Genomic DNA, 27,031 nt, shown 5'->3' with positions numbered 1-27,031 from the left:
TTCATTTTCATGGCAGCTTACGTGACTGATGAGAAATGGTGCTCTGATTTAACTCTGCCCCATGGAAACACGCACAGGCAGGCAATCACAGGCCCGCAGCACGTAACCAGCACGCTCACCTGTGAAACAGGACAGACTTGACCAAGGTGACGACGTCCCGGCTGGCATTATATCCGGCGCAGACGATAGCAACGTGGATTGTCTGGGAAGCAAACAAAAACAGGGTGAGCAGTTAGACGGAAGAGGGTCTTCCTGGTGCTTCCGACCACATGACAAAGAGAAACTGTCCTTCTTTCTTCCTAGGATCGTTAGAAAACAAAGAACACAGGCCGCTGCTCTGGGAACACAACCCGAGACAGTTTTATTAAGGCCTTTTTAATCTGTTTATGGTGCTATCACCATTTGGAAACCATTAAGGCTCCTTACAATTACATTTGGGGGAAAGAGAAATGGGGCTTGGCTCAAATAGACAAACAGTAAGTTTCCGGCCCCCAATCTGGGAGACAGTGACAGCTGGTTCCATGAAGAAGAAAGAAATACACCCGGGAAGGATGATCTGGCCATCAGGGACCTCAGACGGAGAAGGGATGGTTCCAAGAGGTTGTGAAATGTTCTCACAAGATGTCTCAGGTCAGGGTCAACTCAGTAGCAGTGGCAAAGGGGCTGATAAGGACTTACGGGCCGCGGCCGGGATAGCATTCCAGCAAGTGAAGGCGGGCAGAATGGAAGGAAACCTGATGGGTCATCTCCTCTTAGTCAAGAGCATGGGCCCCAGGCATGAATTAATGAATCCTGGATCCCACCTTTAACCCAAGGTGACCGTGCAGAAGTTGCGGTGTCAAGTGACTCCTTGTAACATAAGGGGCATGACACATGCCCTGCAGAATGTCAAGGAATATGTGAGGGCAATGATGGCAAGAGATGAAAACAGTGCTCAGCACACTGTTCCAATCATAGCACACATGTCCTTGAGAATGGAGCTTCCCAAACGGGGTGCCTTGGCGCCTTGGTGGGCTGCATGTGAACTCCAAGTGATGAAGACAGTCATCCCTTCAAGCTCTCCAGGCTCTCAGGCAGGGTAGCCCCCCTGGGCTTGGCCATCACTGCTGCCAGCTACTTTTCCTGTTCACCTCCCAGCACCAGGCAGCTACCATTTTCTATAACAGGCCACACATTGACCAAGACGGGAAAGCACTGCTCTCAGGCACCCCCTGCAGGAAGTCATCTAGTCTCTTTCAAACCAGCTGCGGGAACGGAGGGCTCTGCCTCTCAGTGTTGTCTCTCTTACTAAAGCACGGCCCTCCTCGCTTTGCCACCTGCCTCCGGACCGCACAGCAACCACGCTCTGTCCTGGGAGGACCACAGAACATGCACGTTCTCTTTGACACCCAGCACTTAAATTCAAGGGAGGTTCTTGATAGGCGCCTCTTCATTTTCAGAACTATTTCCAGCCCTTCCTCCCATGGCACGGCTTCCAGACTCCCCGTTACCCTAATCGGCCACTTGACAATGCAGTTCTGGTACCCTGGTTGCTCCCATAAGGGCTTTGAGGACAGTGACGCCCTTCCTGTGACACCACCAACGGGAGGCTAACCATCCTGGGGATGAACTATCTAGCAGCCTTGAATGCTCTTCCAGGACTCCTCGTTTCCAGGGGCCTTCCCTCCGCCTGCCCACCCTCTCACAGGGGCAGAAGCTGGATTTAGCTCTGTCTCAATCCTCACTGTCTCTGAAACCATGGACGCCCCGTCCCCCGCCCCCGCACTGCTCCTGCTCCTCAGGCTGGCGGAGGGCCCCTCCCACGCTGTCAGACCTACCAGCTCTGACCTGGCCAATCGTTTCACTGCCCTCAGCTCCCTGCGCGTGCACTCCACACTCCACACGCAACCCCCACCCCTGGGGATTAAGAAGGGAGATAGAAAAGGGAAATGAAAGAGGAATAATAAGCACACTAAGAGCTAATATTTATTGAGCAAATAAATCACTCTATCCTAAGTACTGTGCTTACTATTTCATACAGATGATTAGATTTAAGTCTCCTGGTTGTATGGGGCGGGTACAGTATTATTATCTCAGTATTACAGACAGAAAACACAGGCTTAGAGAGTGAGATTCGGGCTCTGGAACAGAGATTCCCAACCCCACTGGTACATAAGAAACACCCAAAAGATTTTTCAAATATTCCCCCGTGCCCCAGCCCCACCTCAGACCAATTAACTCACAGTCTCTGGTGTCCAGGATCTTAAATTTCTCTGCTGGAGGCACTGGTTCTCCACAGAGGTTAGTTAATTCACTCCCCCACCCATGCTCCCCCCGCCCCAGAACACTGTGACAATGTCTGGAGTCATTTTGGTTGTCACCCCCAGGGGTGTACAAGGCTACTGGTATCTCCTGGGTAGAGGCCAGGGATGTGGCTTTACAGCCTACAATGCACAGGGCAGCCCTCCCAGCCAAGAATGACCTGCCCAAAAGGTCAAGACTGCGGTGGTTAGAAGCCCTCCTTTTAGGAAGAAGAAAGGGGGTTAGGGGAACCTCAGGTCCCAACAGGGAAGCAATGCCACCTTTTCTCAGTCTAATTTATGTCTATCTTCAGTTCTACACCTTAAAATGAAGCCCCTAATCCTCATCTCTGGGTAAGGTCTGGAAAGAAAGACCCAGGATGAAAGACTGAAATGGAGATGCAACTGTCACCATTTAAATCACAAAGAAAATGAAAATCTCTTGCACACAGGAGGGAGGGGAGAGTAAAGAGGAAGGGGATAAGAATGGGCAAATGCAAGCTGAATCGATTCTTTGGAATTACAAATATTTAAACACGTGGCCTCTCTGAAGTACCAAACTTTGTCTTGGCTTCAGGGTTCAGGGACTTTTAAAACTGGGTTCATTAAATGTAAGCACAGGTGCGTGCATTCTCAAACATGTTACAGAACTTTCCGATCTCTTTCATTTCTTCCACTACACGTGGCATCGAGGATGCATTCATCCCCTGAAGCCTAAGCAGCTGCTCCCTGCTAACCCAGGAGAGCAGGAGACCCAAGTGCCCTGAATACACTCTTGGGAGAGTTTGGGGTGGTCCCAAATCTGTGGCTGCAGCCATGAACAACAGGAGTGGGAAGAGTAGGGGATAGGACTGAGCAGGGTCACAAAAATGGTCTCACCAGGACTGCTTTTGATCCTGAAGTGATAAAGTCCAGGTTTACAAGTTGTTCAATGTGGCAGCTTAAAGGTGGCCATGGACACTTCGGCATTCCTCCCATCAGAGGGAAGGGTCGCAGGGTCAGATTCTGTGACCACTGGCCCGCTTGTCAAACCTTCTTCTCTGTACTTTATAGATGTCACACTTGCCTCTATTGGTAAAAAAGCCTGGATAGAAGGGGGGGGCCCGATGCTCTTATTTGCTCCGCCAGACTCCTTCTCTCCACCCTTCCCCAACCTGCTGTGTGCCGGAGAGCCCACTTTTATAGAATGAATTACCGGTTTCCTCTAACTTCTGGATCCGGCTGAGTTTAGTCAATGGAGGATAGGAGGACAAAGAGGTCGGAGTCCCCCTGCTCCCAACGGGGGTCCTCTCCTACACTTCCAGTTCTTGCTGGGTTCACAATGCCCCCTGCCCTCCCCTCATCCAGGGGTGGCAGTGACTCCCGCCAGGGAGCTTGGTCACCCTCATCAGTTCCCGCCGCCCTGCCCATGCCTTTGGCCCTGTATTTAAACCCCGTGCACACTTCTGAGCGTGCCATGTTTCCTGACTGATTCTCATGAGCTTTCCTCAGCATTGCCTTGTCCTGGTGGCTGGGAGGGAAGCCCAGAACACTTTGAAGCCTTCGTAGACACGGAGAAGCAAATATACACGGTGAAGCAAAGCAGGAGGGCACCAATGTATTGAACTTGAGAATGTATCATTGTATTTATACATTTTAAGGAGCTCACCAAGGTTCTCAGACACCTGGACCAGAAGGCTCTTTCTAAGGAAGCCTATAAAGGCACCTGCTCACTCCCCTTATCCCTGATCAGGGCTCTCTGCACACCTTGCACATCGGGAAGCTGCACCTAAGCACACGGGCAGGAGAGTCCCACAGCTGTGAACGAGGGCTCATTCCAGACGCCACTGGGGTCAGTGAGGGACTTTTACTTTTAGGACCTGCAGGAAGAAATCAGGCAGGACCAGAGCATTTTTGGAGCTTCCAATGTGCAGGAAAAAAAACTCCCCTCGGCCTGTTTTCTTCTATATGCTAGCAGGAGGGAAATAATCCCAAAAGAAATGCAGACCGAATCAGGGGATGGCAGGCAAGCGGCAGTCCTGGCAAAAGTCCCCTACACCCACCCAGGCCCGCTGCCCTAGCACCACCACCAGCAGTGACCTAGAGGCCTGGCACATCCTCCAGGGCATTCTGCTGGGGGCACAGTTTAGGGAAACATCTCACATCAGGGCAACTGCAGGAGTGGGAATGAGAGGGGGACCTGACCCGATTTAAAAGCTACGACACTGGCCCTGGCCGGTTGGCTCAGTGGTAGAGTGTCGGCCTGGCGTGCAGAAGTCCCGGGTTCAATTCCCGGCCAGGGCACACAGGAGAAGTGCCCATCTGCTTCTCCACCCCTCCCTCTCTCCTTCCTCTCTGTCTCTCTCTTCCCCTCCCGCAGCCGAGGCTCCATTGGAGCAAAGATTCCCCTCCCGGGCGCTGGGGATGGCTCCTTGGCCACTGCCCCAGGCACTAGAGTGGCTCTGGTCGCAACAGAGAGACGCCCCAGAGGGGCAGAGCATTGCCCCCTGGTAGGCGTGCCGGGTGGATCCCGGTCGGGCGCATGCGGGAGTCTGTCTGTCTCCCCGTTTCCAGCTTCAGAAAAATACAAAATAAATAAATAAATAAATGCTGCAAAACTACGAACAGTGAGGCTCAGTCCAGGTTCTGCACTGCGACTGCAGACTCCTGCGCTGGGGGTGGGGGGTGCAGTGCTGTCCAGCGGCCACTTGGAGAAGCACACGGCTGGGGACAGACACAGGAGTGAGTGACTAAAGAAAACCAACAAGAGTCCAGAGACTTGGGTTTGAGTTGCAGTCTCCAAGCTAAGTTGCCGAGGGATCTGGGAGCCGTCACTTAACTTCCAGGAGCCTCCTCGTTCTTCTGTGAAATGGAGATAAAAATAGTCACCTCTTAGGGCGACTCTATTCCTGGGAGGATCAGAGAGTTGAGTGCAAGACAGTTCCCCAGGTGAGCTGCTGCTGGTCCGTGCTTACCGGATACACACACAGCAAAAGGAGACGCTGGCCCTCATCGCCCTGCAGTCACTTCCTCACCTGTCGTACAGGGACACACTACTGCTTTCCTTCAAGGGCTGAGGACCTGGAGTCCGTGGTTCTTCAAACTGAACATGCATCAGAACCCCTGCACGGCTTATTAAAGCAGAGTGCTGGGCCCCTCCCCCAGAGCTGCTGATTCAGGGCAGCTGGCGAGGGTGAGGCTTTCCTGCATCCACGTGTCACTGATGCTGCGGGTCCAGGGAGCACAGCTGGGAACCAGCGCTCTGCCTACAGCACCGGGAGCAGTGCTCACGTCAGGCCTCAGGGATGCTGGCTGCGGTTACGTCAAAAGGGTGAGAGGGTGTTCACAGACTCTATTCCCAATACCTTTCCGATGGAGAGCACCACTTCCCACAAGGAAAGGGGCCACCCCTCCTCCAGCGCCATCTTCTTCCAGGTCTGGGGATGTCCGACTCTTCTGGAGTGAGGAACAGCCAGAGGGACGCAGGCGTCCCCTGTGCCGAGAACAAAACCTGGGAAACCAGGGGAGCCGACGGCGGCCCCAGCTCTGCCTCTGGCCAGCTGGGTGACCTTGGGCAAGTTACTTAACCTCTCTGATCCTCAGTGATTCCTCTATAGAAGGAGGGATTTAGAATTTCTACTCAGAGGTTTACTAATATCCAGGGTTTTCCAAAAGTCAAGATGAAGAAAGTGAGACACAGAACCATGCTGTACCTTGTCCAAGGTCCCACAGCTCAGCCAGTTAGTGGCAGATGGGTTAAATTAGAGTCCTGCCTTTAAACCTACACTACCCTGCCTCAATAAAGTGTATATATAACTATTAAAATAAAATAAAAAAATGAACTGCTAATGTGCCATTTAAAATCACCTAACAACACCTCTAGGGCACCCTTACTCTCTTGGGAAACTACCGATAGAATTCTATTTGCTCTAAATACTGAATCACAGACCCAAAAGACACAATTATCTCAACCTTATGGAAATCAGAAGGAGACACCTTGACTGCAATGGAAGCCAAAGCCAGGGGACTTGATGAGGGGCAGGGTGTGTTGCTGGCGCTACAGCACTGGAGGTGAGGACAGGCCAAACCTCCAGGGGGTGGCCCCGAGCGCCTCTTCCTGAGTCAAGGCCCCACAATGAAGGAGAGGGGAAAGACCATCCCCAGCCTCCTCCCTCCCGCACATTCCTGGCCGGCTCTGGGTTGCTGTGCTTATATTAGGAAGAACATCACAACCTGAGGAGTCAGAAACCCAGATGTTTCTCGGAAAGCACATGAACGCATGAGATTGATCTGGGGTCAAAAGAAGTGTGATGGGTAGGGCAGCCCCGCCTCTGGGGCACGAGCGCTGTCCAAACACTGCCTGATGCTGACCACCACGTCTGCCACGCGTCACGCTCCTCCCGGCGGGGCCTCCGAATGGCCGGCCTGAACCAAACGGTTGACACACATTCACCAAACATTCAATCATTCTACAAACGAGGACTGAGCACCTGCCGTGCGTCGGGCTCATTTGTGGATACCGGGGGCAAAGAGCAGTAAGCAAAAGAGACCAAATCCTTGCCCCACCCTGGGAGCTGACATTCTAGTTGGGGAACACGGAAAATAGACAAACAACTATACATATAATACACACACACACACACACACATATATATATATATAGTTGAAATATACAGAATGCTGGATGATGAGCAGTCTAGGGAGAAAGATTAAGGAGGGGAAGAAGGATGTGTGGGTGGTGAGCGGGGCTAAGATGTTAAAGTGGGGTTGTCTGGGCAGCTCTCATGGAGAGGTGACATTGGAGCAGAAATCAAAAGTAAATGAGGAAATAAAGCTTTTAGGTCCCCAGGCGGAGCACACTGGGTGGTGGGCATAACAAGGCAGCCAGTGTGCTCAGGGCCCACGCCGGAGCCTGGGACCCAGGCAGTGGGGAGGAAGGCGAGGTGAGACCAGAGGGGCTCGCACGTGAGGCTGACCCTTACTGCTCACAGGCACTTGTAAGAACTCTTCTTTTCTGGAGTGTGAGGCGAGAAGCCCTCGGAGAGCTCAGAGTTGAGAAATGGCACAATCTGACTTTTATTTTAAAAGATGTACTCATGGTGTCACTTGAGAACAGACTGTGTGTGTGTGTGTGTGTGTGTGTGTGTGTGTGTGTGTGTGTGTGTGTGTGCGCGCGCACATGTATTCATATGGGGTAGGGGGTAGACAGGGATCAAACAAGGAAGCAGAAAGAACAGTCCAGAAGCTACTGCAATAACGCAAGAGTGGTGGACGCTGCCCAATTGCCCCTTGGAAGAGGTACGTATATGTAGCCCGGTTTCCCAGAGTGCTGTTGGCAGGCAGCCACAAGCTGTCACACCTAAGGAACTTTGGAGTCAGAGGCCACCTTTCCGAGGTCAGTCCCTTCCTGGGGTGACCACGTCCACTAAGCCCCACAGCACCCCTGGGTGCAGGCCCCACGGACATGCTTTCATGGGCAGTCCACACAACGAGCTCCATCTCAGGTGTGCTTCACACCACTCGAAGGTGACACAGGTGGGAGGCAGTGCAGAGGTGAGAAAGGGCCAGGAGACGTATGTATTCTTTCCAAATCCTTTGTGATCAGTCTGCAGTCGGCTTCTCCAGAGGAGGAAGCGGAATAGCATGCGTATTAAGATTTACAACCTGCCTGACCTGTGGTGGCGCAGTGGATAAAGTGTCGACCTGGAAATGCTGAGGTCGCTGGTTCGAAACCCTGGGCTTGCCTGGTCAAGGCACATATGGGAGTTGATGCTTCCAGCTCCTCCCCCTTTCTCTCTCTCTGTCTCTCCTCTCTCTCTCTCCCTCTGTCTCTCCCTCTCCTCTCTAAAAATGAATAATAATAAAAAAAAAAAAAAAAAGATTTACAACCTGTGGCAAGGGTATGGGGAAACGGGGTCCCTCGTACACCGTAACCGAGAGGATACAATGGTGCAGCTGCTACGGAAAAGGGCACGGTGGTTCCTGGAAAACTTAGAATTAACATATGATCCAGCAATCCCACATCTGGAGGTAGATAATTTATACACCCACGTCCATACTATTCATGGTAGCTAAGAGGTTAGCAGTAACCCAAGCATCCACTGTCAGATCAACAGATGAACAAAATGTTGCATGAATGTATATATGGGAAATATATATTCCATGGTGTGTGTGTGTGTGTCACATTTTGTTCGTGTGTGTGTGTGTATACATCTATACACGCAATAAAATGTTAAAATGTGGTATATATACAATGGAATATTATTCATCCTCAAAAAAGAAGAAAATCCTGTCACGTGCTACAGCACATATAAACTGAGGATATTACGTTAAGTGAAACAAGCCAGTCGCAGAAGGACAGATGCTGAGTGATCCATCTTACTTATGTGAGGGCCTCACACACACATTCAGAAACATACGTACAGAAGTAGAACGGTAGAGCGGTTGTAGCCAGGGACCGGGAGAGGGAAATGGAAGAGTCGTTGTCGAATGGGTACAGATTTTCAGTTGTGCCAGGTGAAAAAGTTCTGAAGATCTGGTGCACAACAACGTGAATCTACTTCCAAATGATTAAGAGAGTAAATTTCATGTTACATGGTTTCATTTTACCACAATTAAAAAACAAGGATTTACCTTGTGGATCTGCGCTTTTCAGCTACGTGGCCTCGATAAGCCTAGACCTTCCCATTCATAAAATCAGGATGATGAAAATAATCCCATGAGCTAACATACGTAACGTGCCACGTCTAACGACTAACACACAATACATGCCGGCAGACACGACCGGTACCGTCACCCTCAGGAGCCCGCCCCGTCTGCCACGGCATTTGTGCTGCGATCAAGCTGGGCTTGCCAGGCTTTCGTATCTCTGTACCATGCCCTCGGTTTAGGATGCCCTGGTGCAGCACCCAACCTATCAAACCCCTCCCCATCTTTGAAGATATAATACCACCTATTGGAACCTCAGTTTCCTCATCTACTAAAAAAAAAAAAAAGTAATAAATATGTCAAGATCCAGGATCGCTAGACAGAATGAGACGATTCATGTTGAGGGCTTAGAGCCAGGCATTCCATAAGCTGTAGGTAAGTATCAGCCATCGTTATTATCAATTATTATTATAAAGGAGCTTATAGTATGATAAGGCTCCCTATCCAAGGTATTAAGCCCTAAATACTGTCCAGTCAGGCCTCAGTTGCTTCCTGCTGCCCTCGCTCCCACATCCCTTCAGGTGAGGACCTGGACGGCCTCTCCCTGCTGTTGAAAGGAGGGCTCTTCCACTTGCCCAGTTCCCTCTGCTGTCCAACGCTGGTACTGCCTTTCCCCTCCTCACTGACCAGGGAGCACAAGACTCAGGAATGAGGGCGTGAGCCACCAGAATCATTCACCACCTGGGCGTGACAACACCGAAAGAAAATTAGGACAGAACTTTGGTTCTTCCAGAGGCGATTGAACAGCGGCTGCACTGGGTGCGCGCCCCGGGGCCCCACTTCTGAAGGGCCCTGCAAAACCCCAGCTGACACTTTTTTCTAATGACAGGGGGCCCAATATTTTCTTCTGCACCTGGCGCCTCAACTGACCTTAATCTGCCTCTGGGTTCTTCTCTACTTCGGTTTCATCATCTTTCAAATGAGATGGCTATCTCTTTGTGTTTGTTGCTGGTACATTTTCAAAAATTAACTTTGTAAGAGAAGGGAATATATGAAGTAGATCGAGGCAGGCCTGTTCAGGAGGCACAGATGGGGGGCTGCCAGAGATAAGGTCCCTCTTGCTATGGCCATAGTGTGGCAGCCAGCCTCCAAGACTGTCCTCACAGATCGCTGCCAGCCGGTGTCCATGGCCTTGCGTAAACTCTCCTGCACTCTCAGGGCAGATGTGTAACACCGGAAGAACGTGGCAGCAGAAAGGGTATATAACGTCCAAGGATAGGTCATAAAGAAGATTGTGTTTGCTGCCGTGTTCTGCTGAATCACTTACTCGGGGCGCTCTGTGAGAGTGTTGTGAGAACACTTTTGAGCAGTCCAGTGGAGAGCAGGCGGGAGTCCAGCGGAACTGATGCCCCGGCCACCCCAGCGCGCCACCTTGGATGGAGACGCAACCTCCAGCCCCAGCCAAACCTACAGATGACCACCGCCCCAGCAGGCATCTTAGCTGCTACCTCATGTGTGATCTAGAGCCACAACCCTAACGAAATGCTCTCAGGGTCCTCGTTTTCAGAGGCTGTATGAGATAATAAATGCTTGTTGTTCTAAGCCGTTTCATGTTGGGGATACCATGCTCTGAAGCTATAAATAACTATTGTATTAGACTCAAGGAAGGCACCTAAGATACAGAAGGAGCCAGGATGCCCTGAAAATCACGTGTAAGAAATATCACTAGGCTCCTTCCATCTACAACACACCCTAATTTCAGGGCCTGGCCTGACATTTAGGGAAAGTATTTTAGTGGATGTTCATCCTTGCAGGAGCCCCAAAGCCAACACAGGAAGCTAATGAAATGTGAGTCCAAATGCTGTGACAATATCTTCCAGGAGGAATGTGGTACATGGGAAGATTGCAGGTAACCCCCACTACTGCTGGGATATTATGTAAAATCCTTGGAGATGGCCTGACCAGGCGGTGGCACAGTGGATAGAGAGTCAGACTGGGATGCGGAGGACCCAGGTTCGAGACCCCAAGGTCGCCAAGCTTGAGTGCGGGCTCATCTGGCTTGAACAAAGCTCACCAGCTTGGACCCAAGGTCACTGGCTTGAGCAAGGGGTTACTCAGTCTGCTGTAGCCCCACGGTCAAGACACATATGAGAAAGCAATCAATGAACAACTAAGGTGTCACAACAAAAAACTGATGATTGATGCTTCTCATTTCTCTACATTTCTGTCTGTCTGTCCCTGTCTGTCCCTCTCTCTGACTCTCTCTGTCTCTGTAAAAAAATAAAATAAATAAATATAAAAAAATAAATCCTGGGAGATGAAGCTAAAACAAGGAAATAGATCAAACAGCTCAAAATAGCATGGTTTAGTCAGGGGCCCAGAAAATGCAGGTGAGAGGTGACAAGTTCTATAAACATAACGCCTGATGCAAACTGGCAAACCCCTGCTGAGCTCACAAATACAGCCACAATCCGCAAAGTGATTTAAAACAGCCCAGCTTCTTTTAAAAGAATAGACACATCCTTATGGAGACCTACTGAGAAAAGAGAACACTTAGGGGCTGCTAGGGCCCCCAGTGTGAAAGATGACCCAACCCACATATCCTAACTGGTCACCCAGAAGCCTTCTGAGGTGAGACACCTGCCAGCCAGGCACCCAGTAAGAACTGGGGCTCTGAAGCCAATGCAAGTGTGGGTCCCCAGAGCAGTAATTCATAGAGTATTTAACACAGAGGTTCAGAGCACAGCTTCTGGAAGCCAAGTGCTTAGATTTAATGCAAGCTCCACTTCTTCCTGGCTGTGTGACTTTGAAATAATTATTTCACCTTTAGTTGTTTTCTAATTTGCAAAAGTATGTCTTGTGAACTTCATGAGATATTTTATGTAAGGTAGTGTCTGGTACACTTTAAAGGCATTGCTACTAAGAAATAAAGTTCAGAGCATAGAGTAGAAGGAAAGAGAGACACTTCCTTAAAGGTGGTCTGACATCAGAGATGCACCTCACTTTCTGTAACATTATCAATCAACGCAGTGTTAAAGTATGTCCACAAATTCTTTGACATTCCTCCCACTGAGAGATGGGGTGTGTGTTTCTACCCCCTTGAAACTGGGCGGGCTTTTGTGAATGTTTCAACTAATGGGGCTACACTATCAGTAGAGGTGACACTATGTGACTTCTGAGGCCAGGTCAGAAAGTGCTTCCATTCTACCTTGCTCACGAGTATTTGTACTTAAAGCAGCCGACTGCCCTGGAGCCACCATGTTGTGAGGAAGCCCAAACTAGCCATGTAGAGACCACATGGAGAGGCCCCAAGACTACAACAGGAAAAAGTGATGCCAGGCCAACCCCCACTGTCCCAGGCCCGCACGGTTCCAGCTCCAGCCACAAACTTAGAACAAACCAGAACCACTCAGCTAAGTGCTTCCCAAACCCCTGACCCATACAAACTATGAGAGGCAATAAAACGACTGGTGTTTGAAGCCACTATGTTTTAGGTGATTTGTTAGACAGCAACAGGAAATGGGAATAGCTGTCATAAGTATATGTTACACTCATACAGAGTTAGCTTCCCACCTGCTATCTCATTTCACCCTCACAACTGCACTGGGAAAAACACCGTCTCATTTTACAGCGATAAAACAGACTCCGGGGGAATACCTGGATCGCCCAAGGTCACACGGCTAGTGAGTGGCAAAGCAAAGACTCCTGGTGAGGAACTCTGACTCCGGGTCCAGTGATTTTCCTGCGGTACCATAGCTCAGCCCCAAAGTAGACCAGAAATGCAAGAAAAATGTATGTATCTGTACACACACACACAGGCACAAGTGGAGATCAAAGAGAAGCATTCTGCTCAAGGCACACAGAAACCAGCCCCTCTCTGGAGCAGGCCTGCTCTGACAACAGGAAGGCATGGATAACATGGGCAGCTAGTTGAAAACCACATCGTTAGGAAATGATAAGAGAGCACAAGGACCAGCAAGGGCCCATTGCTTTTTTCACCCGATATCTCAGCTGACAGCCTGGGCTTCATTACAGAAGAGTTTTCAGAAATACTTGTCATACCCCAGAGAAGTCTCGGTGCAACAAGAGATGAGGGTGACGTCCTTGGTTACGGGGCCCTGCATCTGACAGCATGTCAAGACTAGCTTCAACACTTGTAACCACCACATGTCAGATGAAGGGAGGCTTCTATTTTGACTCCATTGACTGACATTTCTTGTTAGCTTTCTATGGCTTTTTAACTAAAATTTATGAGATACCAAGCCATGGAGACAGAGGAAGCATATGCTAATGAGTATGAAGCCAGCATCTCAAGGTGAAGCACACCTAGAGTAGATCGCTTTGAAATAAAATGCCAGGAGATCAAGACTTTCAAACTCATCTACAAAACATCTGAACAGGAGCAGGGGCTCATCACAGACACAGTCTACCAAAAATAACTTTATAAGGGTCTAAGAAGTAACATTATCAATTAACACAAAGAAAAAGAAAAACAAATATAATCTAATTCTCAGATGCAAGTCAAAAGACTAAAAAATAAGTTATAGCAACAACCAGCAACCTCAAGGTCTGAATTCCCATATTCCTGCATTATCTTTCAAGGAGCACAGGGAATAAAGAGAACCCCATTATGTATTTATGTTGTGCCTTCAAGCAGTGGTTTCCAACAGTCTCCACTATCTAAGATCACCTGAATAGATTGTTTTTTGATAGTTACACTCTTGGGACCTACTCTCAGAGATTCTCAATTAGTAGGTCCAGGGTAGGTACCATGAATATGAATTTTTGATATGTAATTCTAATGCATGATCAAGTTTGGGGGTCACGAGTTGTCAAAGAACATTCACTGTAATCATAATAACTGTTCTCTCTAGAAGCAGAACTCCAACGTGTTAATAGAGAATATGACTTCTTTGAATAAAATCTATTCTTTTCCAGGCTCCCTTGCAGCTATATGGGAACTAAAGGCAGTCCTGCAACAAAGTGCTACAAATGGGTTCTAAAAGGAACTGACTGTGAAATTTGTAAGACTTGTTCTTTTTTTTTTTTTTCCTGAAGCTAGAAACGGGGAGAGACAGTCAGACAGACTCCTGCATGCGCCCGACCGGGATCCACCCGGCACGCCCACCAGGGGGCGATGCTCTGCCCACCAGGAGGAGATGCTCTGTCCCTCCGGGGCATCGCTCTGTTGCGACCAGAACCACTCTAGCGCCTGGGGCAGAGGCCAAGGAGCCATCCCCAGCGTCCGGGCCATCTTTGCTCCAATGGAGCCTCGGCTGCAGGAAGGGAAGAGAGAGACAGAGAGGAAGGAGAGGGGGAGGGGTGGAGAAGCAGATGGGCGCTTCTCCTGTGTGCCCTGGCCGGGAATCGAACCCGGGACTTCTGCACGCCAGGCCGACGCTCTACCACTGAGCCAACCAGCCAGGGCCTGTAAGACTTGTTCTTAAAGGAAGTTTTGATGCCTCATTTTAATGCTGCTTCCTTCCTGCCAGCTGGAATGTGGACAACATAACATGACTGAAGCTCTGATGAACTTTGTGGATCATGAGACGACCTTGAGAATGTAGTCAAGCAAGCTAAATGAAAGATAGAGGGAGCCTGACTGTCCAACATTGACAGCCCTATACCAAAAGCATCTAGACTTCTTAAACATAAAAAAAGATAAGATGCAAAATCATTTTTTTTGGATTTTTAAAATAAATCCATAATGAAATCTAATGTTAACACAACTATCTAGGAGTCTGCCTAGAGCTCTAATAACCACTGTCACCACCCAAATGATAGGAGGCAGGAACTTGATTTTCATCTGTGATTTACAAACAAGGAAACGAAACTGAGTACAGAAAAGTGATATAACTTACTCAATGCTATTAAGCTAGGACTGTGCCAGGAGTCACTCACATGTCTCTAATCTTCAAAAGCCAATGGTCTTTTTCCTACACTATTTTGGGGGATACTGAGGGAAGAAGTCCTCTTCATTTTCTTTTTCTTTTTTTTTGGACATTACAGAGAGAGGGACAGACAGAAACAGACAGGAAGGGAGAGAGATGAGAAGCATCAATTCTTCATTGCAGCACCTTAGTTGTTCATTGATTGCTTTCTTATATGTGCCTTGACTGGGGGCTATAGCAGACAGAGTGATCCCTTGCTCAAGCCAGCGACCTTGGGCTTTAAGCCAGCGACCTTGGGCTTCAAGCCAGCGACCATAGGGTCATGTCTATGATCCCATGCTCAAGCCAATGACCCTGCACTCAAGCTAGTGAGTCTGCGCTCAAGCTGGCGACCTTGGGGTTTCAAACCTGGGTCCTCTGCATCCCAGTCCAATGCTCTATCCACTGCGCCAATGCCGGGTCAGGTCAGAAAGAAGTCCTCTTTAAAGTAAAATGTTTACCTCTCAGTAACATGCCCAGGGGAGGTAAGCTGCTGTCTAGACAGAAAGAGAAATTCCTCATTTTCCTGAGGGACATTTACCCCCCTTTTCCCTTTTCCTTTTCTATTTTTAATTTTCTTGTCACTTCTTTGAGTAGGATTGGGTCATATTAATGTAAATACACTCAAGGAGACAAACTCTCCATTTAGGCCTTCCCACCTAGTCAGCAGAACTCCATCACCCACTCCAACCTGACACCGTGACCATCGCCTGAGAGCAGAGAGCCTAAGAAATCAAACAGGCCTTCCCCCAGGCAGGCACAGAAGGTCCCCAAATTAGGGCCCTCCCCAAACTAGCCTCGGCCGAGGGAATTGTGAACATTGCCAAGTACCCATATTCAAAGATGTAAAATAGAGATGTTAAGTAATATGGGCCACTGTCCACAGTTGTGGAAGATTAAGGAGATTGGGCCTGGCGTGTAGGCAGGACTGAACAAACATGTATTATCACCATTGACATTTGCATTTCTCTATTTGTTTATTATCTCTTTCTCCACTTCCCACCTAAGAATACAAGAACCAGAAAAATGGAAATTTGTGTCTTTTTCATTCATTGCTATTTCCCAGCACAGAGTACAATGTGAGATATCTAACAGAGGCTCAGTAAGTATTGAATGAATGAATGAATAAATGAAAGATAATAGATAATAAGCCCTGTATCCCCTTGTGACACTGTATGGTATCACCAATATTAGAAATAATTTCATTCACATAGACAGCAGATTATAGTTTGCAAAGTGTTTTCTCTTCAGAAAATTTGAAGTCTAACATTCTGAGAACGTGGCCGGGAAATGAAATAAACAAACAGCACATATCTATGTCTATCTAAAGATAATTTTAAAATGCCCCATAATTGAAACTTACATACCAGGCTACTATTTGTGCCTTTATATGGACATCCCATTTAATTCTCACAATTGTTCCATAAAGCAGGTATTATTTTCTCAATTTATTGATAAGACATCTGAAGTTCAGAGAGGTCAGGAAACTTGCTCAAGTGCTCAAGCATAAACCACCAGAGCTGGGATATGAGCTCAGGCTTGTGTGTGTGTCAAAAAGTCTTCCTCTGAACAGAGATGCTCTAACTCCTTTCCATGGGAACTAGAAGAAGTAGGAAATGAGTATGAGAGAAAGAGTGTGTGTATTTAGGAGACACATAAGCATGGCTACATGAATGAGGGGAGTGAGGGGTGGTAGGAAAAAGGGGTGGGTAAGTTTTCCAATTGTCCAAAGAGTTACTAAGAGATAAAGCATACTCTAAAAGGGGGGACATTATATCAAGCTATAAAAGTTCAAACCTTGAATAAGCAACCGGTCTCTGGTTCTGAATTGCAGAAGCTGTTCATAAGGTAAGAATGAAACCCAAGGGAGCTGCCCAACAGAGCCACAACCCCAGGGGCACAACTCACACTGCAGTCTAAGCCACAGGGGTCCTCAGGATGATAACTAGGTGTATAAACCCTGAACAGAACCACAAAGAAATGAGAAGCGGGTTCCATCAGCTTGTACCATTTACTACTATCTCTGCAGTGTAGGCTTTCTTATTCCCAATTTACAGGTGGCAAAACTAAGGCTCAGAGGCTAAAAATTTGTCAGGCCAAACAGCAAAGTTAGTGACCATGTTGGATTCACACCCAGGCCTGTCCAGGCATCTGGAGGTGCTTCTAGGGCAGTATTTGCAAAGGGTGGGGACAGGTAGGCCTTCGATGGCTCCAGGTGCTCTTTACCTCACACTTCTCCACCACCGGCTGCTGCCCACACTCGGAGCTGTTGCCTGCCACGATGCCAGTACGAAGGTTCTCGCTGTCGCCAGTACCCTCCTCCATGGAGTAGGTCTTGGAGCGGTTGCCACGGCGATGGGCTGGGGCCCCACCCTGGGCCAGGCTGAGCTGCCTGCGGAGGGCACGGTTCTCCTCCTCCACCTCACGCACCCGCACCTCCAGGCTCTCCCGCTCCCGCTGGCCAGAGGCCGAGTACCGGGGGCTGTGCGGCTGGGACTCCAGCGGAGACAGAGACACAGGCTTCCCATCTGCGGGTACAGAAAGACCAGGAAGGAGTTAACCCGGAATGAAACACACCCCAGCCCCTCTATGTACCCCAGACAGCCAGTACTGCATAGCGAAGTTCCTTTCACAATCCCATTTACAAGGGAAAACAGATGGAAAGTGGGTTACAAATAAATGCATCCAGGCTGAAGTGGGAAGAAAGTTGAGAACAGAATGACTTATTACAGTGATAAAAACTAACATGCTATTTCGAGAAGGAAATCATAATACAATTTTTCCTAATTAAATGCACTGTCTTCTTTTTCCTACTTGGCGTGTTACTAGATAGACATCTTGTTATCAATAAAGCATTATGAATGTGAAGGAGGAGAAAGAGGTGGGGAAGAAGGAGAAAGGGAAGGGGAAGGGAGGTGAGGACTAGAATCACGTGGAAGTGGGCATAAAAAAGAGGAGGGGAAAAAAAAGAAGAAATATTAATAATGATTATATTTATTTAGTTCTTCCTATGTGAACTCCTATTAATCCTTCAAACCCCTGTTGCAGAAGCATCACTTCCCAGGGGAAGCCTTCAGATTGTAAGCAAAATATCCTTCAGCATATCCCAAAAGTACTTTGTGCATAAGCACCCCAAAAACAAAACAGCAATAAAATAAAACCATGTATCTGTCATACTGGATTTGGGAAATTATTTATCAAATGTTTTCCATGAAGATTAGGAGTTCAATCAGGACAAAAACCGAGTCTTTTTTTATCTTTGTTATCATTATCATCATATTCAATCAATTCCGAAAGGGTGGCTGTGTTTGTCCATGCCAAGAGTAAAATAATGAAGGCCAACAAGGAAGAAGAAAGTAGGACTGTAATCAATCTCAAAGTTTTCCCAGAAAAGCAGTCTCCATTATTGAGTGCCAGCACTGCCCCATTTAACAATCATACACCGAGAAGAGAAGTAGGCTTTTCAAAGTCACACCACCGAGTGTAGTGATGTCAGATGCGTACCAAGGTCTTTCTTATGCCCAGGCCCATACACATTCCACCTAGATGCAGTTTCATAATGGGCTATACAGAAAGCCACAGAGTTTTCAAAAATTATTCACGTACAACCTCTTCTCCCAAGGATACTTAGCATGCCACCAGGTGTACAGGAGGCTCAAGCATGCTTTACCCTTCAGGAACCCCAACAACACAAGATACACTGAAAGGTGTCACCCCTCTGCTCCCATGCCCCAGAAACCCCAGGAACCGCCTGCACCGTGACTGCCTCAGAGACAACCAAGCAAAAATCACATCCAGCCAACTACTCTCTCTCAGCCGCTTGCCCAAAAAACACTCCTTTTTCATACTCGGAGTTTTTCTACTTCCTGCCCAGATCCCACTGAGCTTCCAAACTGTCCCAGAGAGTCTGTGTGACTCACAAAACTTGAGGATCAAAGAATGTGGTGACTGACCCCCCACAGGTTTCACCTGTGCTGGGAGGAGCTGCAGTGCTGCTGTCCGGAGCTTTTTGATGTGCAGCCTGGTCTTCACACACAGGACTCCTCTTTCCCCTCTGAGCCTCCTCTGGGTTAAATGCCTGAGCTCCTGGTTCTTTCCCATCAATGCAGAGAACATGACTTGCTGAATTTCACAGTCCCGGACCACAGATCAAAGGCCGAGGTGAGTGCTGTGTGAGGACGTGAAATCACAGGTTGATGAGGGTTGTGTTGTCATCCAGCCAGTCGATTACAAGCTCTGACCCAGGCTTTTGAAACCGGTCTCCCTGTTTGGTCAAATCAAATTAGCTTCACCGAGAATGAAAAAGAATAGGCAGCGAATGGCAATTGTGTCTTCTCAAAGGACAGCAACCCTTCGAGCAGGGGGCGGGGAAGATGAGCACCTAGCTCGGAGGTGGGCAGAGTAACGCTCCGTGCAGCACCGGTCGCATGCCTGTGCTGCGTGTCTTAGGTTAACACAGCACAAGCAGGTGCAGTGGTGCCCCTGTTACAGAAGAGGAAACTGAGACTCTACGAACTTATGCCATGTTCCCACTGTGGTACAGAGTGATCTGAATCAAGGTGAAGAGGCACAGTTGTTCTGGAGCATGGGGTCTTTTGGAACATTTGAGCAGGAATCCCAGAAACTCTGGGAGCCCACAAAGTTGACAACAAATAGGAACTCAAAGCGTGTTCTCTGAAGGGGTTACTTAAACGCTGAGCTTCAGTATTCCTTTCTGTGAAATGGGAGCAGAAATGCTAACCTTACAAGGCTGAGAGAAGGCTTAAGTAAGATACCAAAATACGAGGCACCAAGCACTGTGCCCATCACCGGGAGTCGCTCAGTGTAAAGTTCTTCTTCCAAGTCCTTCTGTGTTAGGGTGAGTGATATCACAGGTTAAGGTGAGTCGGTAATGTCTAAGGTTGTAAATTTTCTGAGTGGTATATGGGAGCAAGCAGCCAACAAACCATGGCTGAGTTGGACATGCGACATCTCTGAACTCTCTTGCCTTCAGCCTTAAGTAGGTCAAAGTTCATCCAGGATAATGTGGAATCAGGCAGGTTTCCCATGGAGGTCTCATTACCCCTCCCACACTCCTCTCCAGAAAGCTCTACACTTTACATGTTTCTGAGAAACTAAATTTTAACTCTTTGATTATGTGCTTATAAATGAAGGGTAATTATGCATTCCCTAAGCAACTACAATTCCAGGGATACTGGAGGGGAGATACAATAAGCATCCTAAGTGGCTTTACCCAAACTTTGTTCTCAAAGACGTCCTGCACTTTAAAGCTCTGTAGATGCGTCACTAATGAAGACACACAGAATGGTAAATGCCAGGCCTCAAAGAGGGGAGGTCTCATTGGGAAAGGCAGCACTCATGCTGTGCCCAGTGCCTGGCACATACACTGTGCTTCATAAATGGCAAATTATACTTTCTGATTTGTGGGTTTGTTTTACATGATCTCAAGCTGACCCCTTTCTCATCACAGCCAGTTTCTGATTCGGAAAGGGAAAGTGGTGGAGGTGTGCTCCAGGCCCCTCTCGGCTGGCACTGTGCAGATGGACCCTGCGTCTCTCCCCCAGCTGACACAACGCTGCATGGTCCGGAGTTCACACAAGCGGGGTCTGTTGCTCTGCCAAGTGCATGACTCCTTCTGCGTTTATCTAGCTTGACTCTTGCTTTTGTTCCTGGACGCCTCGTCTCTTTGGCTCGGGACCTCTTTGTTACGGCTTCTCTGAACCCTCGGAGAGTGGGGAGGCAGGCGGGAGGGTTAGGGCAGAGAGGGGCCGGTCCCTTAGATATGTTCTGTACTTCTCTGGGAAGTCTCAAGGGCTGTGGTCTCTCCCAGAACACTCCCCTGCTTTGTGCACAGACCACCACTATAAAGCCCATCACATGGGATTTGGGGCCTATGGAAACAGCTGGGCAGTATCTCTCAATCAGTGGTGAAGAAAGTGCGCCCCTTCCAATTTATCCTGGATAAAAATTTGGTCCTCATAAACAATGCCTAGTACCTAGCTTGCCCCATGTGCAATATATCACTTGAATTCAACAAATTTGTCTATACTCTGTTCATCAAGACAGGTCATCTGATTGCATGCTTGATGTATGTCCAATTGCTCTTAGAAGTTTCTAAACACATACTTAAAATTTCCATCCTCATCTTGTTGCAGACCAGTAACAGTTTGGGAGCTGTGATCGTTCTTCTTATGTGTCGCCTTGACTGAGCTGTGGGGTGTCCAGATAAGTGGTCAAATATTATTCTGAGTGTTTCTGGAGGAGATTAACATTTGAATCCGTAGACTGAATAAAGTAGACTGTCCTCCCTAATGTGGGTGGGCCTCATCCAATCAGTTGAAGGTCTGAATAGAACAAAAAAGTCTGACCCTGCCCTATGGAAGAGAAAATTACTCCTGCTTCACAGCTTTCAAACTGGGACATTATTTTTTGTTTGTTTGTTTTTCCTGCCTTTGGACTTGAACTGAAACCCTGGTTCTTCCTGGGTCTGGAGCTTGCTGGCCTTCAGACTAGAACTACACTGTTGGCTTCCCTGGGTTTCCAGCGGCCGACTCACCCTGCAGACCTTGGGACTAGACCATCTCCATAACCAAGTGAACCAATTATTTATAATAAATTGTTCTATGTGCACACAGACACACTCACACACCCTACTGGTCTGGAGAACTCTGCCTAACACAGGGACAAACAACAGTTTATAGGTCACACTTTGAGTGTCACGGCCCAGTATCTGGGCTCTCTTTATCCCCGGGGCCTGGCGCACTTATTAAAGCATTTGAATAGGGAATAGAGGGAAAGACTGGCATCTAGAACATTTTTAAGAAAATGGCCTGAAGAAATAGATCTAGCAAACCTTACACTAAAATGACCTCATCGTATTAAATGCTGTGAAAAGAGGGACAGATAACCAAGAGAGACAAAGCAAACAAGTCGAGTCGGAGGAGTCTGAGATTTGAAGCAAGTAAAAGCTGAGTCTAAATGATGGTTTGGCCACTTACTAATAAAGGCACTTAGGCAAAGCACTTAACCTCTCTGTGAGTCAGTGTCCCCGCATGTAAACTGGGGGACGCTGGCGAGTATACCTGCATGCATCAGGCAGAATCATACCTCCCCTCCTGGCCCGCGCCAGCCCACACAGCACAGATTAAAACAAGAGCAAATGGAGTCCCTCATTTCTGAGCCCCTTTTATCCTTGCTTCTCCTTTACCTGTCCTCCGGGTGTCTATTTTTTCTACACATACACAGTCTGTGTGTACACACGGTGCACCTCTGTCACATAATGCCTACCTGCGTTGATCAGCAGTTCAGCCCATACTGGGATTAAAATGCCCAACAAGGCATTATTCAAAACCATAGTACACATCTCCTCCTCCCTCCAAAACTTCTCCACAAACATAAATTTATCATCAGGCTTGACTCTCTGAATCTGCTCAAGATGAATACTCTGAATTAACAATCAAAACATCTAAGATGCAGAACAAAAAAGGTAAATTGAAAATCAACCTCCTTGCAGTATGGTTAGTGACAGAGAGGAGGGACATGCCACCCAGAATGTCCTAAGTGGCGGTCTGAGTCAATCTCCTGTGCACTGCATGTCTGGATCTGAGTGCTGGTGGTTAGCGCTGTGCGATGTCCACCCTTCATGAAGAGAGAGGCAGGGCCAGGACCTGAGAGGACCTCCCAGCCCCCCGGCCACCCATGTATGGAGCTCATACCAGCCTCTGCCAGTGGCGACAGAACCTAGATGTACACGGGTCATTCTAGTTAAGGACACCAAGATCCTGGACACCATGCCCAGACTTCAGGAAGGCTGTCCCTGCATCACTCTACCCGTGATAGAGACACTGCATTCCCTAACCTTCATATGGCAAAATCCCCTCATGTACAAGCTGCCACCAGAGCCTGCCAATTCCTCCTTCCTGATGTTCGAAGAACTTGCTTCTCTCATCCTATTTCAAATGCGCCATCCCAGACCAAGCCTGTTAATCTTCTCCTAAAACAGGAGTCATCAAACTTTTTCTACACCCAGAGAGTAAATACGTTCTGCTCTGCAGGCCATGCAGTCTCTGATGCTAGTGCTGGACTCTGCCATTGTGGCACAAAAGCAGCCACAAAAAATCATGACACATGGGCATGGTTCTGTCCCAGTGACACTTCATGTATAAAAACAAGTGCCAGGCTGGCCCTGGCTAGTTCTAGACCCTGTCCTAGAACATCGGTCTTCTGGCTTAGTCTCCCTCCCTCGGTCGTACCCTGCTCCGCCAGCCTCAGTCGCAGGTGCCAGGGCTAGTATCTAAGTGATGATCCTATTGCCCCCACATTCTGCACTTTGACAATGTACACAAGCAACTCCATCTATCAAGGTCATTTACCAAATTCAACAAACACTTGGTCAGTGTCTACCGAGTTCCTGGGGACTATGTATCACCTCATTTTAGTTTTCACAACGCTTCAATAAAGTAAGTTTTCTCCCTCTCCCTACCTGCCAAATAAGAGAGAAAGAAAAAGAGAAACATGATTTAACGTGTTCAGTGCCATCCCAACAACACATGGCAGAGGAAGAGTCTTGACCCCAGGTTCACTGGCTCTAGACCTACTGTTCTTATTGCCTCTAACCTGAATGTCTCCTATTCGTCCCACTCCAAACAAGTCGAATCTGATTTGCTGTTATTGCTACAGCTTCATCCCTGGCCCTTTACGCCAGTGGCTCTCAGACCTTGGCTACCATTAGATATCCTTGGAAACATTTTATCAGCATTTGTAGAAGTATCCACTCTTAGGAGAGTCTCATGTGGAGTCAAGGTGGAGAAACACTGGCTCCGGCATTTCCCCCAATCCTCCGGCTGAGACATCTAAACCCCCTTTGCAAGCACATCTGGTGGCTCCTTCAGGCAAATTTAAGGAACTGGTTTAAATGCAAAGGAGGTCTCATCATTGTCACACTGAATTCCAGTTCCAGTATGGCTCAGATCCTGGGATCTGCTTCCTATCCCAGGAACAGACAGATCCCCATGAGTAACCCAGGACCTACTTGATTTCCCAGAACCTATGCTGCCCTGTATTCTCGCTCCTACGTGCTGGGGGCTGTTTTGATCCTGTTAATCCCTCTCCTCCCGGGATGAGAACTCTGTTCAAATCAGGGCCCACGACTTCAGCTGCCAGACCCCTTCAGCTTCCAATAGGGCACTTTGCTCCAACGATTTCTCCAATTCCTCCCCTTCCACGTTAAGCTGTGTTCATCAAGTAAGCATTTTGTAATATATTTTTAAACACACAGCCCTCCTTTTATTTCATGTAAAAGCATTCTCCTTTGATGCTCTTTGAAATTGCAAAATAATCACTGTAGCCAAAATTATTTCAGAAAAATTTAGAAAACTTTGTTTGGTCTTCAAACTCTCATGTTAAAAAAAAAAAATTGTCTTTTAAACTTTGAGCACTGGATGTCCACGTGACAAGCTGTGTCCCTACTTCTGAGCAGTTGACAAGTCAGAGTAAGCCACAGTCCCCTGTGGAGCCATTTTCCTATGGTCCAGAATTGCGGAGCCGGAGTTGGGGGAAGGGACGGCGGTGATGGCGCACAATGGCTGCGCACTCGTTATGGGATAAACAGAGAATGCTGCATCCCCAAACTCCCCGGGAGTGATTTTCTGGAAGTTCTCTTTGGCATTCGAAACAAACTCGAGTTCCAGCAAAGACCTTGGAGGAGATCTTCTGGCAAAGATGGAACAACAGTAAGAAAAAGAGTTCCTCACAAGCTTCGCAAAAGAATCTGCAACCACAGGCCTGGGAAACAAGCCGAGGTTTGTTCCCTGTAACAGGCTAAATGCGACTGGACGTTTCTCCTCCGTGAAATTATTTTCCAGAACCTCGTCGTAAAGAGCTTCATTAAGTCAAGAAAATGAAGACATTTTTAGCATCAATTTGCCATCTCTGTGGCTGGGCTTTGGCTATAAGTGCTGAAATGTACCCTAATGAGCAATGATGTCAGTGTTTTGCCCCTTGAAACTTGAAATTCAATGATGTCAAAGCTTCCAATGATTTTTTTTTTTTTTTTGGCTAAATATCTTAAGTTCTGAAAGTTGGAGGCAGTTGGTTTTTGAACTACTGTCCTCACAATACAGTAACTAAACTAAGTCTTCCTGCTTCTAAATCTGGCCAACCTTATTTCTGTTCATATCCAGGGAGCCTAACATGGGCAGAAGGCTCTGGTCAGTAGCATTCAAATCATCACCGACCAAGGCAGAAGATAACATATATGGTGCTCCATTTTTTTTTTTTCCTTTTTTTGTATTCTTCTGAAGTTGGAAACGGGGAGGCAGTCAGACAGACTCCCGCATGAGCCCGACTGGGATCCACCCGGCACACCCACCAGGGGGCGATGCTCTGCCCATCTGGGGTGCTGCTCCGCTGCAACCAGAGCCATTCCAGCACCCAAGGCAGAGGCCCCAGAGCCATCCTCAGCACCCAGGCCAACTTTGCTCCAATGGAGCCCCGGCTGTGGGAGGGGAAGAGAGAGACAGAGAGGAAGGAGAGGGGAGGGGAGGAGAGGCAGATGGGTGCTTCTCCTGTGTGCTCTGGCTGGGAATCAAACCCAGGACCCCTGCACGCCAGGCTGATGCTCTACCACTGAGCCAACCGGCCAGGGCCTATGGTGCTCCATTTTTTATATAATTGACTAACTTGACAGTGAGCCAAGTTCTTCCCTCAGATCACCAGACAGTTTAGTAGACAACTACTGGTTTGTAACAAGAACAATCCAATGTCCCCCAGAAACCTTGAGTAGATAGATATTCCCTCCAAATCTGGAGAATCAACCAACATGTGAGAACACAATACATCCACATTCCAACCATTAGCTCAATAAAGTCAACCACTTTTGGTATAGCCACCCATCTCTCCTGTTGGTCTCACTGGCCGAGCTTGTGAAAGAAGTATTTCCCCGTTCATGGTATCTCATACACATGTAACAGTTGGGCATAATACTCTTCATTGGTAGAGTCATCAAAACTAAAAACAAAACAAGAACAATAATTTGTATCCTTTGGAAAGCATGAACTGAGCATGGTCATCCAGGTCATCAACTTAGCCCTTGACTATGCAGAATCAGACCCAGAAATATTCCAGCATTTCTTCTCAAGTCTCTTTGGCGGCACTCAAGATCATAAGTATGTTTCCACTGATCTATTTTTTTTTTAATGTTAGCAATGTGTGTAATTTTTATATGAAATATTCACAGCCCTTCTAAAATCTCACTAGTATGTTCCAAGAGTGGTAAATCATATTTACACATTTTAGCAGGAATCATATTTTACAGCAAAAATTTTTAATAAGGTCTTACTTTTTTTCCTTATTCAAATCAAGAGAGCCACACGGGACAATCCTGTCACGAGATTTTAAGGTCTATTTCACATGTGTCGCACAGAGGATGTTGAAAACTATCCGATTCTAAATAGGTAAATTCATACTTGCCATAAACCACACACTGTCATTCTGAGTGACCATGTTTATTTACCAAAAAAGGGTTCTGGTGATTTTATTTAATGGGGAGTATTGACAAAAATCCAGTTCAGATCACAGAGGAATGAAAGATTTCGATGGCTCCCAGCAGCTGTTTTGGGACTCCAGACGAAGCCGCATTCCCAGAGCCACCCATTCCCGCTCCGTTACCCTCCCCAGGTGCATCCAGACCACGTTATCTCAGGGTGGAATACGAGAATGAAACTCAGATCTATGGGAGAGAGTAAGGGACTCACAAAAAGGATCCAAAGCAAAGGAATGCATGCCTTACATCATGAGAGTGCCTTTAACTCGAACAGACACAAATTATGATGCTTTGTTCTCCTGGAGGGGCAGAGGGGGCATCCCACCAGCAACCTCAAATTCTGATATTCTTCTCTGCCCTGGGACTGTAAGAGGAAAGCTGAATGCAAGACATGACTAGACATCTAGAGAGTGTTCTTCAGCCTGTAAGTCAGTGACAGTGAGTGGGCGGCCCATTCCTGGTCATGGCACCTGAAATTATACACGTGCCCAACCTGAGCAAAGGGCTCCCCTGGGCTGCACAGACATTGAGGATGAACAGAGAGAAACAAGAACCCCTGCCCCTGTCATGAGAACGGACTTGATGTGCATCCTACTTTCTGGGCCCTCTGACAAACCTCTCCTGCAGTTAGCTGGCTCTGAGATAAAGCCACC

The 27,031-nt window shown here is 47.8% G+C and overlaps 1 protein-coding gene across 10 annotated transcripts in view; it reads right to left on the bottom strand.

Annotated features, from left to right (window-relative positions):
• Positions 1-27,031, bottom strand: part of LARGE1 (LARGE xylosyl- and glucuronyltransferase 1) — a 565,935-nt gene that overhangs the window by 305,456 nt on the left and 233,448 nt on the right. For all 10 annotated transcript variants that reach the window (XM_066259855.1, XM_066259874.1, XM_066259835.1 and 7 more), the window contains 2 exons: positions 17,063-17,364; positions 120-202 (listed from right to left, as the gene is read on the bottom strand). In XM_066259855.1, coding sequence (XP_066115952.1) covers positions 120-202; positions 17,063-17,364 — 385 coding nt within the window. The remainder of the gene's footprint in view (positions 1-119; positions 203-17,062; positions 17,365-27,031) is intronic.

The sequence above is a fragment of the Saccopteryx bilineata genome, chromosome 1, assembly GCF_036850765.1.
Source record: "Saccopteryx bilineata isolate mSacBil1 chromosome 1, mSacBil1_pri_phased_curated, whole genome shotgun sequence".
Classification (NCBI taxonomy): Eukaryota; Metazoa; Chordata; class Mammalia; order Chiroptera; family Emballonuridae; genus Saccopteryx; species Saccopteryx bilineata.
Note: the sequence above shows the minus strand (reverse complement) of the source record. Positions and strands in the feature narration are given on the sequence as shown.